This window comes from Crocodylus siamensis, chromosome 4 (genome assembly GCF_052110815.1).
Source record: "Crocodylus siamensis isolate JL-2025a chromosome 4, ASM5211081v1, whole genome shotgun sequence".
Classification (NCBI taxonomy): domain Eukaryota; kingdom Metazoa; phylum Chordata; order Crocodylia; family Crocodylidae; genus Crocodylus; species Crocodylus siamensis.
The window spans coordinates 210,098,045-210,114,567 of NC_143398.1; the positions used below are offsets into that span (position 1 = coordinate 210,098,045).

At 45.6% G+C, this 16,523-nt stretch overlaps 1 protein-coding gene across 1 annotated transcript in view; it reads left to right on the forward strand.

Annotated features, from left to right (window-relative positions):
- Positions 1 to 1,351: 1,351 nt before the first annotated feature.
- COBLL1 (cordon-bleu WH2 repeat protein like 1) overlaps positions 1,352 to 16,523 on the forward strand; it is a 158,221-nt gene continuing 143,049 nt past the window's right edge. The window contains exons 1-2 of the mRNA XM_090041717.1: positions 1,352 to 1,456; positions 3,542 to 4,095. Coding sequence (XP_089897843.1) covers positions 1,352 to 1,456; positions 3,542 to 4,095 — 659 coding nt within the window. The remainder of the gene's footprint in view (positions 1,457 to 3,541; positions 4,096 to 16,523) is intronic.

Consider the following 16,523-nt stretch of genomic DNA (forward strand, 5'->3'; position numbering starts at 1 on the left):
GATAGGAATGATCTTGCCTTAGGCAGGGGATTGGATTAGATGACCTCCAGAGTGCCTTTCCAGCCCTACGTTTCTGTGAATCTATGATTTAGAGTAGTTTTTTGTCCATTTTGCAAGGTGGCTACTGTTACTTCCTTTTACATAAGCATTTTCAGGTCAGCACAGCACTTTGAACCTCTCAAAAATAGGAAAATCAAGAGAGAAGACCTTTGTCAGCAATTTTTGGAAACATTTAAACAGAGAACTATTTTGTTATTGTTATGTCATTAACATTTAATAAACTTCATGGAATTCTAGGTTTTTTAAAGATACACAGGTCAGTTCAAAGTGTCTTTAAGAACTGATGATCTCCTTCCTCCTCAGCTGAGATGGTGAAAGTGCCTCTCTCACTTGCAGTTGCCACTGTTGCCACACATCTCCTTAAGCTCCCTCCCCTACACACACACACACCCACACCCACACCCACACACACACACTCTTGTGTTGAAACATTATGCTAATTGTTACTTTTCTCTCTGCCATTACAGAGTTTCTATAATTGGTGCTATGAGTATTTCAATAGATGAGTTTTCACTCTGAATTGGTATTGAGCCAAACACTAGAATGATGTTCCTATTCCACAGACTGCCACTTTGATGGGGTTGAGCGGCTTGCATGTACCAATGACTCTAACAGCAACACTCTCAGGAGTCTTGTACTCCTGGTAGGGTCACCCATGGCAGTAAAGTCAAAACTGAGGTATCAGACGAAGAGCAGTGCATCATAACACAAAGACCTCAATGGTGGAGCTGGCAGATGCAGAAGGCATACTTCTCAGTGACTGCAAAGGTGGATGAAGACTGCAGTGGAAGTAACCCCAGCTGTCTTGGATCTCCTTGCCACTAGAGACAGGTTTCTTCTCTGCTAATGTGCAATGACCTCCTCATTTAAAATAAGTCATATTCAGGCTTCTCCCACTGGTACAACATCTACCACAATAACCAATACAAATACTCTTAACTTCTGGAAGTGCTGCAGCAGTGAATGAGTGGTAACGGGAACAGACAAAGTGATCTCTGGGAGTCCGTAGTCACGGATCTGCATATGGACAATGTTCATATGACTTGTCCTGTCCCATATCAAGGGTCATTTCACCCTTGACATGGGATAGGAAGGTGATGGGGCAGCTTCAATCTCAACCGAGCAGTCCTTTTTAGGATCACCTCTGCTCATCCCACATGGGGAGGGGGCTAAAAAGGTGCCCAAAACATAGGCTATACCACTTTACCTTACCCGCTCCTAGGGGATAACCGTTTCTAGGGGGATCACCTTAACTGGGGTCAAAACACAAAAATGTTTTTTGCATCCTGGAATGTACGAACCCTACTATACAACCGAAACGGTGACAGATCTGAATGCAGAACAGCTATTGCCACCCAAGAACTCTGGCAATATGACATCAATATCGCTGCTCTCAGTGAGACCAGACATACAGATGAAGGCCAACTGAGGGAGGAGGAGGGTGGCTACACACTCTTTTGGAAAGGGAAACCTGCAAATGACCTGGAAAGGGAAACCTGCAAATACACAGTGTTGGTTTCAGCATTAAGAGCCAGATTATCAGATGAATGACTGAATTCCCTGTTGATATTAATGAGCACCTAATTACTCCCAACCTCTAAGTGACCAACAATTCATTTCTACCATTACCAGTGCATATGCCTCAACATTCAATGCCAAGGAAGAACAGAAAGATCAATGTTATACTTATTTTGATGAAATCCTGACTACCATTCTAAAACAGGACAAGATTATCCTCCTTGGAGACTTCAGTGGTAGAGTTGGCCAGGACTTTAAGATGTGGAGGGCACCACAAGGAAGGAATGAGTGGGCAAGGCCAATTCCAATGGCATCCTTTTACTTAGTAAACGTGCAGAACATGATTTTATCCTTATTAACACTATCTTCAGACAACGTGACAGGAACAAAACAACATGGCAACACCCCCACTCAAAACAATGGCATCTCCTCGACAATCTAATTATAAGAGCACATGATCTAAAAGATGTCCATGTCATACATGTTACAAGAGGAGCCAATAACTGCTGGACTGATCATCATTTAGTGAGATCAACTGTGTCCATCACGGTTGAGCTGAAATATTGAACAGAGGAACAGAGGTACCCAAAGAAACAGATATCCGTCTTCAGCTTCCTCTGTGCAAAATGAAGCTTATCTTCTACCTATGGGGACTTTTACCATCTTAATTTTCCCTGAGCCTGAGGAAGCACACGTGTGCCCAAAAGCTTGCACAGAAAGATATTTTTTTTTTGTAATTTCTTAGTTGGTCTAATAAAAAGTGTCATCTCTGAACCAGGAAGTTTAGAGTTTTGCATTTCTCTGCCATGACCCTGGTATTATTGCTGAGAATTAGACACTGGAAAATTAGTTACTAGAGAATTAGGCACTGCCCAATGGGCCTGACAAGCCCTCTTGATGTTCTCAGAAATTTGGAAGAAGAAATTAATCATGGGACTGAGGAGTCATTAGAACTGGGTAGCGGGGAGGTCTTCCATAAGGACCCCTGAACCAGACTTGGAAACCTCCAGCTCAAAATGATTCACTTGTCACAGTTTCTGAGAAGACTGCATCATGGAGTGCCCATCTGACTCATCAATGATTTATTTCTTTGTGTAAGGAAATAGTACAGATTAATTGGGTGTGCCTGCTATGATGTGTGATTATACAGGGTGTGTATACCCAGGAATTTGTGGTCTGACTGATCAGGCAAACCCCCCCCCAAAACAAAACAGGCATCAGGCCTATTTCATCTTTTCTTCTTTCTTGTAAAACAAGAGTGCAACAGAGAAAGGGAAATGCCTAGACTGCATTTCAATATGCCTTACTGAATAATTATTTTTAATTTTAATAATGATACAACCCCTGGAAAACTGACACGAATTAAATCGCAATGAAATTTGAAACAGTTTAATCTTGCCTCTTCACAACTTTTTAGGTACTATGTTGCAAACAAAGGCTTAATTGCATCTCGTTGTGTTGAGTCCTGGTTTGATACAGATACTCACACTACTGGAACAAACTACAAAGTCACAATTTGTGACATGCAGCAGCGCTGCTCCAAATGTCTCAGACAGACAAGACCAGACTAAAGAGCTGCTAGAGGCAAAGAACAAACAAAAGGCAAACTTTTTTTGTGTGTGTCTTCAATCTTTTGCAGTAACAATAGACCCTAAACATGACCAGGCCTGTTTGGAACCAATGTAATTAGCTGTTGGTTTGTTTTTTTAATCTTTCCATTTCAAAGCCAGCTGTTTGGTGTTTTTTTTTTCAAATGATTATGATTATTTCTCTGCATTTCCAAGGCCCAAGCAGCGCTGCACTAATGAGCCAAGCAGGAGGCAAACCCTGCCCGGGGGCGCAGCAGCACGCACCGGTGCTGGCGGACGAGTCGGTTTCATTTCGCCGGCGGTTGGATTCCTACCCGAAGGGAGTAAAGAGGCGGAGGGACGCGACGCCAGCCCGAGCGCCCTCCCCGCGGTAGGTGCTCGCAGGCGGCCGGGGGCGGACATCTTCCGAGAGCCCCTCACTTGCGAGCGGGGAGTTGTCCCCTTCGTGCCGACGGGGACAAGAAGGGCCGCTGTCTCAGCAGCGAGGGCCGAGAGGAGGCAGCAGGGACCGCGCAGCCCAGCCGAGGGGCAGCGAGGTACGAAGCAGGTTCCGCTCAGGCCGGCTCCTCCCCACCTGCAGGGCGCTGTGCCCGGCCTCCTGGTGGCGGGAATGGGGAAGCAGAGCCGGGCGCTTCGCCGGGAAAGAGGAAAATTCCTGCCCCGGCCCCGGCCCCGGCCCCGGCCCCTGCCCGCCGCGGCGGGGCTGCGCCCAGCCTCCCTCCCTCCCTCCCTCCCGCTGCGCCGCGGCAGGTGCAGGGGGAGCCGCGAGGGGGCAGGCGGGGAGGGCGCGCCCGGCCGGCCGGGGCAGCGGCCGCCCTGCCTCCCGCGGGGTAAACGCAGCCCGGCGGGGCGGGGCGGGGCGGGCTCGGCTCGACTCTCCTCCGCTTGCCGCGCTGCAACAGTCGCTGGCGTCCTGCCTCCCGCCAAGGTGATCCGGGCGCGGGGGTGGGAGCGGGCCGGGCCGGGGCACCTCGCTCCGGGCACATGCAGCGCGCCCGGGGCGGCACCAGGGGCCCCTGTCGCCCGGGGAGGGGCGGCGCGGGCAGCGGGCACCTCTGCGCCGCCCGAGCGGGCCGGGGGCTCGCAGAGCCCGGCGGGGAAGGGCCGGGCCGAGCCGGCGGGCTTGCGCCACACCGGAGCTTCCCCAACTTTTTCTCGCTGCCTAATTTGCCAGCTGCCGCGTCCTGCTACCGGCGGGCGCCCGTGTTTTAACCCCCGCGAGCCAGTTCTGCTGATACCGAGAGCCAGTTGCGCCATCGCACAATTTCGGCCGCCTAGCCCAGGGGTGTCTTGCCCACCCCCAGGGGTGCGTGTACCACAGCTTGGGGACCCGGCCCCAGGAAAATGAAAGAGCTGCTTTGTCCCTTGTGTGAGTTCGGACTTGTGAAACCTGGGCCCCTTCACCCGCCAGCCGGGCTGTGTGGGTACCTTGCCCCAGCAAGTCAGAGTGTGTGTGTGTGTGTGTGCACACCTGGCATTGCCCCAGCAAGTCGGGGTGTGTGTGTACATGCTCACGCTTCCTCTTATGCAACAAGGTCCTGCGGAGCAGCGCCGTGTCACCTACTGGAGACAGACGGCCTGCGAGAGCAGATTTGACGCATGAAAAGCTAGCACTCCTTCTCTGCTAGGTGTAGGCTCTCCCAGAAGCTGCCTGCCACCAGGTCTCAGAAGCAAGTCTGAGCCTGCTGCTTCATGCCCTGGTCTGTATCGAGTTTGGCAGCAGACACCAGCAAAAGCACTAGCTAAGAATGGCTTAATTGAATAGGAGAGACATTCCTGGGGAGTCTCGCTAGCCCAACTTTGCAGCAATGTACTCATTTCTGAGAGCCAGGAAGTTGGACTAAGTAGAGGGTGGCGAAAATGACACTGTTCAGATAGAGGGGAACTGCGGAAGCTGAAAGCAAAAAGCTGACCGCATCCGTGTGGGAAAGGTAAACAGGATTTTTAAAAATTATTGTTTTTAACCACCTAAAAGCCTCTTGGTGGAGCAGATAAGGAGGTATACTTGCTGCTCTTAACCTGGCAATGATCATATGGATTCTTGTGTTCTTACCTTGGTTCTGACAGTTGCTTTAAGGCACTAGTGACACGTAATAATCCACAGGTCATGGGCCAGAATTTTGGTGGTTGCTTTCTTTCTGCAAATCGGCAATATGCCATTTTCCTAATGCCTCTTCACACGTCGGTCAATAAGCATGTTTCAGTTTTGAGAAGCTGAAAGTGGAGCTCATGAAGCGTCTGGTCTGTTCAGCCCTGCAGGTATGTTCTAGGCAACATAGGAACAAACGTTGCTCTTTCTTCCAAGCTTGTTACGACAGAAATCTTTCATTGGCATGCTCAGCCTTCTAAAAAATGCTCTCGCTTTATTGACTGACACTTTTTTTACTTGAAGCAGATGCCTGTGAATACAGTGTTTTAAGTACAGCTTCTCTGATTATCCATATAATAAAATGGCATACCTGGTATCTTTTAATTTGATTATGGCAAAACCAGTTATTATTATTACTACTACTAATGAAGTAAGGAGTAATTGCTTAATGTTGTTATTTTGTGATCCAGCTATTTTGCTCTAATAAATGGATTTGTTTGTTGAATTGATTTGAAATTGGTATCTTGCCTGCATCAGAATTAGAAGGCCCAAATTACTGACTGCCCTTTCCACATAAGTCATAAGGAAACTGCCATGCAAAGTACTAATCAAAATACGAACACAATTATCTGAGGAAGACTTTCCTCTTGTACTATATTGGCCCAAATGACTGCCAATGCCTAAATTTTGCAAGTTTTTCACTTTATAATTTCACAGGTTCAAAACAATATATATGCTTTTTGTCATGTGAATCGGTCTACTTTGCTGCTGTCTATTTGATCCAATACAACGGTTTTGTGCACAGAGACGATTCCTGGTCCTTACAATTTGAATGAGGTTATAGGAAAGACTGTAATCTAGAAAGGAGAGTGTTTTGAAATAATTGTTTCCTTTGAATAAATTTCCAAATGAAAGGATAACAGCATTACGTCTTTCACTGCCAATTTACCCGGTGGACTTTAGAAAATACTTTTAATATGCACTGGCTGAAAAAAAGGTTGTGTTTTTCCTGTATAATTGTTCTTACATGACTATTTAAAGAAATTCCTGGATATAGTAATTGATAAATGTATTGGTTGGGATTAGTGATGCTCAATGTATGGGTCAGATTTATTCCCCTGCAAAGTGACTTGATCTGTCCCATGGCACAAGGGATCAATGGCAAGCAGTTCAGTTTGGTGTCTCCTTCCCTGCCCTGTGCAGTACTACTGATTCCCTTGGCTGCACTACCTGTTTTCTTTTTTTCTCTCCCCACCCCCAAGGTTAAGTGTTGTTTATCTCAGGTAAATGCTCTCTCTTTTCTCCTGCTGACACTGGCAGCCAACTTTCTTTCTACCCCCACCAGAATGGGGTTGCAGTGCAGCCAGGTTGCAAGCATGTGGCCTGCCACTAAAAGACTGAGTACCACTGTGCAAGAGAGATGCTAAATTTCAAGTTTAGTAGTAGGCAGACAAGATTCTTTGGTTAGACGAAAACTTTTATTGGACCAACTAAATAGTTGGGAAAAATTGTTCTTTGCAAGTTTCCGGGCATAAATGCCCTTCTTCTGGCATAGGGAAAGTTTACTGGGGTAATGTGTGCTCTCCTGGGTAAAATAGAAGTCAATATGCAAAATGCAGGTCTGAATATGCAAATACATAGCACTGAAGATCAGAGGGAATGGGAATACACCAGCAAACTCTCCCTATGCCTATAACGGTGTTGTGTCCCAAAGCTTGCAAAGAACAATTTTTCCAACTATTTAGGTGGGCTAATAAAGGAGATCACACTTGCCCAAAGAACCTTGTCTACCTATGTCCTTAGACCAGCAACCCTAAAGTTTAGTAGTACACTTTTAGAAACACTTAGTTGAATCATGGGTGGGTGTCTTTTGGGTTGTGGTGTTTGCTTTGAGAGCTAATTTTTTCTTAGGGTGGAAAAATACACATGGCTTGGACCTGGTGTTATGGTCTGTAGTCTACTGTAGATCACTATAGTGATGCATTAACATGACTTTGTTCTGTGGAATTTTTACCATCTGTTGCACTGAGACAGGCTTTTGAAGAAGTTTCCCATACTCTTTTTCTCAAAGAAAAAATGTTTGCATTTAGCCTAATGTTTATCTGAGGAAAAAATAATCATCCCATAGAAACTACTGTAGTTGAACATGTTTTTTGTAGTTTTGTGGGGGGAAGCAGGAGTAAACTTTACTATTTTCTCTTCAACTGGGATTGCTTTCAAGACAGATGAATGTTATCGTGGGGTTTTACAAGTTCAGAAAGAAATTCTTCCACTCTTGTGAGCGGGCAACTAAGAAGTTATTAACTAATGGCTCTGTACCCTGACACAATTATGGTGATGTAAGTGTGTATGCTGATGACTTTTGGAAGGCAGGAAGATGTAATTTGATTATTTCCCCCCTCACCCATTTTTGACAGATCAGAATACATGTTTCATAGTTTCTAGGGTCGGAAGGGACCTGAACAGACCATCTAGTCCGACCCCCTGCCATGGCAGGAAAGAGTACTGGGGTCAAACGACCCCAGCAAGGTGTTCATCTAACCTCCTCTTAAAAACTCCCAGGGTAGGAGCCTGCACCACATCCCTTGGAAGCTGGTTCCAGATCCTAGCCGCCCTGACTGTGAAGTAGCGCCTCCTGATGTCTAACCTAAACCTACGCTCTGCCAGCTTGTGACCATTATTCCTGGTCACTCCTGGCAGTGCTCGGGGAACAGTGACTCCCCCAATGCCTGCTGATCCCCCCTGACTAGTTTGTAACAGGCCACAAGATCCTCCCTCAGCCTTCTCTTCTGGAGGCTGAACAGGTTCAGGTCCTGCAGCCTGTCCTCATAGGGCCTGCCCTGCTGCCTCCTGATCATGCGAGTGGCCCTCCTCTGGACCCTCTCCATGCTGTCCACATCCCTCTTGAAGTGCGGTGCCCAGAACTGGATGCAGTACTCCAGCTGCAGCCTGACCAGTGCTGCATAGAGGGGGAGGATCACCTGTTTGGACCTGCTTGAGATGCATCTGTGGATGCATGACAGGGTACGGTTGGCCTTCCTAACTGCCCCCCGCACTGCTGGCCCATGTTCATCTTGGAGTCAATGATGACTCCAAGATCCTTTTCTGCCTCCGTGCTGACAATAGGGGAGTTCCCTAATCTGTAGGTATGGTGCCAGTTGTTCCTACCGAGGTGCATCACCTTGTACTTGTCTGTGTTGAAACCCATCCTATTCACATCTGCCCACCCTTGTAACCTGTCTAGGTCTGATTGTAGCCTGTTGCTTCCTTCTAATGTGCCCATGTCTCCCCACATCTTAGTGTCATCAGCAAATTTGAACAGGGTGCTTTTTACCCCCTCGTCCAAATCTCTGATGAAGATGTTGAACAGCGCAGGCCCGAGGACCGAGCCCTGTGGGACCCCACTGCCCACGTCCTTCCAGGTTGAGAGGGACCCATCCACCACCACCCTCTGGGTGCGGCCCTCCGGCCAGTTGGTGACCCATTTGACTGTGTGGGTGTCTACACCACAGCCCCCCAGTTTCTTAATGAGAACGGGGTGAGCGACAGTGTCAAAAGCTTTCCGGAAGTCCTGGAAGACTATATCCACTGCTACCCCTGCATCTAATGATCTGGTGATCTGATCGTAAAAGGCCACCAGGCTGGTCTGACAGGACCTGCCACTGATGAACCCGTGCTGGTTGCCCCTAAGCATGCAGTCCCCTGCTGGCCCCTCCTGGATGTGTGCCAGAATAATTTTCTCGAACAGCTTGCCTAGGATTGCCTAGGATCGAGGTAAGACTAACTGGCCTATAGTTTCCCAGGTCATCCCTCCTCCCTTTTTTTGAAGATGGGAACCACTTTGGCCCTCTTCCAGTCCTCCGGTACCTCTCCAGAGTACCACGAGTACTCATAAAGCCGTGCCAGGGGACTTGCAGTGACCTCGGCCAGTTCCTTTAGAACTCTAGGGTGGAGATCATCCGGACCAGCTGACTTGAAAATGTGCAGTCCCTCGAGAAGCTCCCTAACTAAATCCTCGCTAACCCTTGGCCTAGGTGTGCCTCTCCTGGGGTCCGAGGGGGGCCCAGCAGGGAGGTGGCTGTTCTGGTCCCTACTTAGGAAGACGGAGGCAAAGAAATCGTTAAACATGTTAGGTTTGCCGTCTGGTGTGACGGCCAAGTTTCCCAACGCGTCCTGCAACGGCCTCGCATTACCCGGGACCTTCTTTTTACCCCCTATGTATTTAAAAAAGGACTTCTTATTGTCCGTAATCTGGGAAGCTAGTCCCGGTTCCATCTCCACCGTGGCCTTCTTAACTACCCCCCTACATCCCCTAGCAACTGCAGAATAGTCCTCCCTGGAGATGACCCCTTCTTTCCATTGGGTGTAAGCCTCCTTTTTAGCAAGGAGACATTCCTGGATGCTTTTGGTGAGCCATGGAGGTTTTTGTGCTCTCCTGCTCCCTTTGATCGTCATCGGGATTACCTTCCTTTGGGCTTGGAGGATCATCTCCTTAAGGAGCGACCACTCACCTTGGATACCTGGCTCCCCTCCGCTCTGGGATCTCAGCGCTTCTCCAACTATCCTCCTTAGCTCATTGAAGTTTGCCCTCCTAAAATCTAGGGCCGCTGCCTTACTGCATGCCTTTGCCACCTTGCGCTGGATGGTGAATTCCAGCAGGCGATGATTACTGTCGCCCAGGTGGTCGAGCACCTGCAGCCCCCTCACCAGGTCATCGCCCTTGGCCAGCACTAGGTCCAACAAGGCGTCCCCCCTGGTGGGGCTGTGCACCTCCTGGGTTAGAAGGAGGTCCTGCACTCTGGCCAAGAACCTACGTGAACGATCTGACCTGGCTGACTGCTCTTCCCAGCAGATATTGGGGAAGTTCAGGTCCCCCATGACTACCACATCCTTAGCCTTCACTACCTCTGTGAGCTGACCCAAGAAATCCTGGTCAAGCTCCTCTCCCTGGTTGGGAGGTCTGTAGTAGACTCCCACCATTAAGTCTCTTTCCCCTCCACTGCCTTGTACCCTAACCCAAAGCACTTCAGAGTGCCCCTCCCCTGACTCCTTACTAATTGACGAGGATGTGTTTCCTTCTTAATATAGAGAGCCACGCCCCCACCTCTCTTTCCTGTCCTGTCCCTCCTGTACAGCCTATAGCCCTTGACATTCACCGCCCAATCGTGTGTTGAGTCCCACCATGTTTCTGTAATCCCCACTATGTCCGGGCTGGTGTCAGCCAGCAGGAGGGTGAGTTCCTTCTGCTTGTTGATTTATTAATACCACTAACTCTGTATATAACATCATTTTTAACTTTTAAAAATAAATTGGTGTGAGGGGCCAGATGTATAACTATCAAGTTTGGCACCCTGGGCAAAACTTTCCTGGGGGAGGAGTGGGTGGAGAATGGTGCCAAGTACTAAAGAGCAAGTAGCAGGGGGAGGAAGGTCTTACCTGTCCCAGGATCTCAAAGTCCCCTGCTGCCCTTGCCTTGTCCTTGCACTTGGTCTCTGTGTCTGAAGCAGTGCAGGGCTGCTTCCATCATGTCCTGATGTCCAGTTACTACATTTGGGAGGCATGGGGCCACTCCTGGCACAGCAAAGACACCAGGGGAGGGGGGAGCAGTGTTTGTTTGTGGGTACAGGTCTTATGGTTTTGGGTTTTTTTGTTTCATAGTTTGTAGGGTTGGAAGGGACCTGAGCAGATCATCAAGTCCGACCCCCTGCCATGGGGGGGGGGGGTCAGACTTGATGGGGGTTTGTTTGTGTGGAGGTGTTTTTTTGTTTCTGTTTGTTTTTTCATCCCCTTGCTTGCAGTTCTGTTAGGGGTGTGTGGTTTTTTGTTTTTTGTTTTTTTTTATAAGGATTCTTAAAGCAAAACTTCTACAGAACCGAAGAATTTTAATCCATACAGATGTAGACAATGAAGAAAAAGAGTAAGATGGTTGTGCTTATGATACTAATTTAGCTAGAATTAGAAATTTGGCTGACATGGTGTTGTCAATATAGCTACATTTCAGACTTGGATGCCCATGCCCATAAATGGAACTGCCTCTCCTGAATAAAGGTAGTCACCCATTGAAATCTTTGAATTGTTGACAAATACTGACCTGAGGTTTTCATGAAATTAAACTCTGTTCTGGTGGTGTTCTAACAAGCAATTTAATCCTAGAGTACAAGAGAAATCCTGCAACAATTAAGGAGTGTAGATAATAGAAACTAAAAAATCATTGCGGAATGAGGGGGTACATGTAGACATGCAGGATGTCTGCTCCGATGGGCTGTAATCATCAAGCCTCAGCATCTTGCGTATTCAGAGTGCCCATACTTCAGAATGGTGGGAGGGACACTTTTTTTAACTAAAGTTTGTCAAATGAGCTTTAGTCAAAATGCCCCTACCACCATTTTGAAACACTGGATGCTGAATACATTAAATTAGAGCAGCTCCAGAGAGTTGCTCTAATTAAAGCATCCTGCCGCCCCCCACCCCCCAAGCACAGGTAAAGATGCCCATAGGGCCTCTTTTATATTTGTATCAATAAAGAGCCACTTAATATTAAATAGTTCTAATGTATAACTGTCATAGAGGCTATTGAGTTATGTGGCAGCTATCCAAAAGCTGCTACTTACTGGCACTTTATACTGCAGCTACTTAAACGAAACTAGTATAACAATTGTTTGACACTAGAGCAGTGTTTTTCATCTTCCAACATTTGAGAGTTGGTTTAGGTCTCAATAAAACTTTTCAAGTTGAGAATTGGAGCTAGTGGTGGTGGTTGTTGTGTTTTTTTTGTAAAGCACCATGGTGATGATACAGCCCTTCACTATCAGAGGATGTTGCTGTGGGAATGAGATCAAAGGAACTTTAGGGGTTAGGGAATATGGATGCTAGGGTGAAAAAATGTGTGAGAGGGTAATAGATAAATAAAGGAAAGCAGACGGTGTTCCCTTCCCTCACCCCCCAAAAAAACTTTGCCCGAGAGGAATGGTATCTTGTCAGAAGGAAAAATAAGGGTCAGTACTGAACTAATGGGTCGAACACTGGTGTCAAAGGCATATGAAAGAAAAAGTATTTCAGAACTTCAGGCTTCCATTAAAACAATTACAAACTCTTTGCAATACTGAATCACTTCACTTTAGTATTAGTGTTTGGTTTTTTGTTTTTTTTTCCTAGTGAAGTGATCATAGAGCATATTATTGTCCCAGTGATTTGTATGTAAAAGTGCACACAAGACAACAGTTTGGCTGGCAGAAATATAAGAACCACTGTAACTCCTGAGTAACTTTTATCTATGTGCCGGGTGGAAACAATAAGACCTTGTCAGATACAGCTTAACAGTGTCCAGCGGGGATCAGAGGCATTCTTCTATGAAGCTAAATGTTGAAGCTGGTCCACTTCTGGGTTGGATAGATCTCTTTTTAAATTACTGCATGCTAGTAAGGGCTAATTGTTCTTGTCTGTCTGCATCCGTATGTAAGCTGCTATTACTGTGATGGAAATGGCATGTAGAAATCAAGGGGTTAGGAGGCACCAAGGAATAGAAAAAGAGACGGCAGAGCCTTTTCACAAAAAAAAAAAAAAAAAATCTTTAGGTAGAGTGGCATGAGGAATGAGCAATAACATTTATACTTTTAAACTAAAAACATCTGATTTCAGTTTTTTACGTTCCCTCCTGCCCTATTTTTACCTGCTTTTTTAGCCACAGACCTGGCATTCTAATTTATGTTCACTTGAACTGCTTGTTGCCTGAGTTCTTGGCCCAATTTTTCTTCTTTGCTGTACATATTTGAGGCTAGTACTGCAGTGAAATCTAATGGGGGCCCTAGCAGTTGACCTCCAGGTGTTGGGGGATATAGAGGAACCCAGCTGTTGACTGGGTTCTTTAGACTTCTATGGCTGTGTCCACTGTTAGGACAATGAAGAGGAAATTCTCTGATTTGTGCAGCAGGTAACAATAGAGCCTTCAAGAAAAATATTACTTTGACCTGTCCCCTGGAGAGGCAAAAACTATGACAGTTCCAGTTAAATCCCAACCAAAACTGTACAGTTTTGAGGTTTAACCTTTTATATGGAAGGTAGATTAGAAAATTCTTGTAGCAAATAGATCTTTCTTTAGTAAAATACGTGGTGTTATTGGCACATTTCTAATGTGGATGACTGCATTTTTTTTTCTCTCAAACTATTTTTTCTTTGTATAGGAAGAGGAATGGCACAGCTAGAACCTTATTGAATTGAAATGTATTTGGTTGTTTTTCACTTGCTAGAACATTATCCATTCCAAAGCATGCAAGTAGATGTTTATATAAAAACATACTATGGTTTATACTATATTTTTCTTTCATTGCAAACAATGGAAGAGCTCTTTCAGGTTTAAGGATAGATCCTAATGTGTCTAGAAAAATGTTGCCTTGGGGGGTGGGTGGGTGGATGGTGGTGTGTGTGTGTGTGTGTGTGTGTGTGTATGCACGCACACACATATAAAGTTATCTGTTTGGCAATATAGGAGTTTGCTCTCTTCTTTCACTGGGTGAGCCCCAGACCCCCCCCTTTTTTTTTTTTAAGCGATTAAAAGTTAAATCTTCACTTTAAGTGTGCACTTGCTCTTAATCCTTAAAAACTTGCTAAGGATTTGCAAAGAAGATGGTTATATATTTTTTCATAAATGTATTAAATATTTAGGGAAATATGTGAAGAAGACTGTTGGTTTCCACCTCTGCTCTGGAAATATAATTACTTGGTTTGGAAAATGTGGCTCAGTCATCTCTTTTTTTTTTTTTTTCCTTAAATCTTTGAGCCGCCCCCAGAGCAGTATAAACAATGCTAACTCTGTGCTAGAGCCGGGAAAGCCATGATCTTAAATTCTCTCAAATGCCACTGATTATACAGTTCCTATTCTTTCTCTGCATCTTTCCCATAAAGTAATATTTTTGCCCTGTGTTCCAGACAAATTTTGTTCATGAGTCTATTAACTTTCAATTAAGATGTAATACTTTTTACAGGACAGTCTCACTTCCTTTTTATATTTCTGTTTTTTTTTTTTTTAAACCCAAACAACTTTTGGAATACTGAACACTTTATTATTAAATTACACTAATGGAACAGGATAAGAAGGCCTTATTTGGAATAAAAATGTGATTGCGGGGGGCAGTGATCTGCCTGTGCCCTGCCTTTGCTTCTCACTCCTAAGTCCCTGCCACCCCACTCCCAACCCACAGCCTCCTGTCTTCGAGGCAGTGCTGCTGGTGCCTCTCCCTTCCAACCTGCAGACCCCTAACCCCACCAGCCGTGCTGCCCAAGGAGCTCCTGACCCATAGCCTCCTGCCCTGCTGGTGCCCCATACCCCTGACCCGCAAGAGCAGCTTGGGCAGCAGGACTGCGTGCATGCTTGCACGCACGCATGCACAGTGTCTCTTTACCTGGAAGCAGATTGCCGGGGCCCGTGTGGGGAGCATGTGACTCCTAACAGTCAATTGCCTTGCCCACTGCTCCCAACCCCAAGCAGCCAGCCCAGGAAAGCAGAGGCAAAGCAAAAACCCGGACATTTTCTCACATTTTAAAAACCCACCTGACACAAAGACCCACCTGACACAAAAATATGGGGCCAAAAAAGAGGACATGTCTGGGGAAAACCTGGACATATGGTAACCCTACTCAACTTTCTCTTGTAATGTGTGATGGATTTCATCACTGAACATTATAAGGTGCGTGTGTGTTCTTAAAATTTAAAGAGGTGGCAGAGTGTATGTTGGGGGGAAATCCAAATGTCTGGCCACTTCTGACACTTGAAATAACTAGTATTCTGTTACCACAGTTTCTGCCTCCCTTCCCTGCCCACCTCCAGGGCAGTGTCTAGTGTATGGTGCTGTCATTGCAATCCTGACTAAAGGGTTACAGAAACTGCTTCCCATCCGGTGCTGGGTTCTGGGAAGAAAGATGACATACATTGTTGAGGTGATGTATAGTAGTAGTGTGTTTTTTAATATTGATCTGGAGGAACCAGATCTAAGGATGACATTATTGCTCTCCAACCACTAATTTCCGGAGTTTTTGCTCTGATGGTTAGTAGAAACTTGAACCTTAAATATCCTATAGACAGAGACAGTGGAAAAACTACAGAAAGATAAAATGGGAAATAGGTTGTTAATAAGTCCAAATTGGATACAGACCATTTCAGTTTAGGTTTACCATTGGCAGAGTTTAAGCCAGGCTTTAATGGCTGACAGTTATCACTACTGCGGTGATTAATGTAATCAAAACTGAGCCAAAGGCTTATTTTATATAATGTCCATCTCCACTTGCTGCGAGACTTATTAACAAACCCAAGGTTTAAAAGAATAACATTCTTTCTCACTTCTGCTAGCATTACTTCTAGGTCATAGGTCACGATGGTGGCCCAAGAGCAGAGTAGTGAAAGAAAACTTGAACTGGTGCTGCACATATAACATTAGTTTGGGTAAACAGAAAAATGTTATCTTTGAGTAGTCACTTTTTTTAGATCATTGCATTAACTAGGTGTCTGAACTTTATTTTAAATCAAAGAGAAGGAAATGCATTGACAGCTGGATATTTGGTAATGACTGCACATTCTTTTTTTAAACAGTATTGGTGTACTTGGCTCTGTAAAACTCATAAGATCCTAAGTCCTTGTCCTATACATCTTATTAGCATAACAGCTTTAAGTGCAGGTAGAAAAGTGGCTTGCACACATGATTCTATTGATAGATGGTGTAACGTTTCTAGACTGGATCAAACACAACCGAAGAGCCAAACTATGTTAACAAAGAGGTAAGACAAATAAACAAGGTAACTGCTGGGGTTCTGCCCTTGGGGGGGCGGGTGTGTGAGCAACTGTGTGCACCAACCAAGTAATCTGGCTGTTGATTCACACAGTGAGAAAGATGTGGAAAAAAAAAAAAAGGTTATTATCCATGGCATGGGGGGGGTAGGTGTTAATGGTGACACTTCTGAATTTATATAAGAGGATTTCAGAAATTCCAAAGGTTAATTTAAGTGTATGCTGTAACAATGATTCTCTGCTATAGCAGTTTGACTGCTCTGTTAATCTGATTTTCTCCTTTCTTGATCCTTATTCATCAAATGTAGTTCCGTCTTGAAGACAGGCCTTGGATTCCCACTTTCTGTCCACTACTTGAACATTCTTCACCTTCTTCCTTGTCTCTTCTCTTCTTTTCTCTTTTCCATATTCTCTGTTAATAACTTTGATAGTTTTTCATTTCTCTCCTCTCCTGTGGTTTTATTTTTTTAACCGTCTCCACCCACACTGC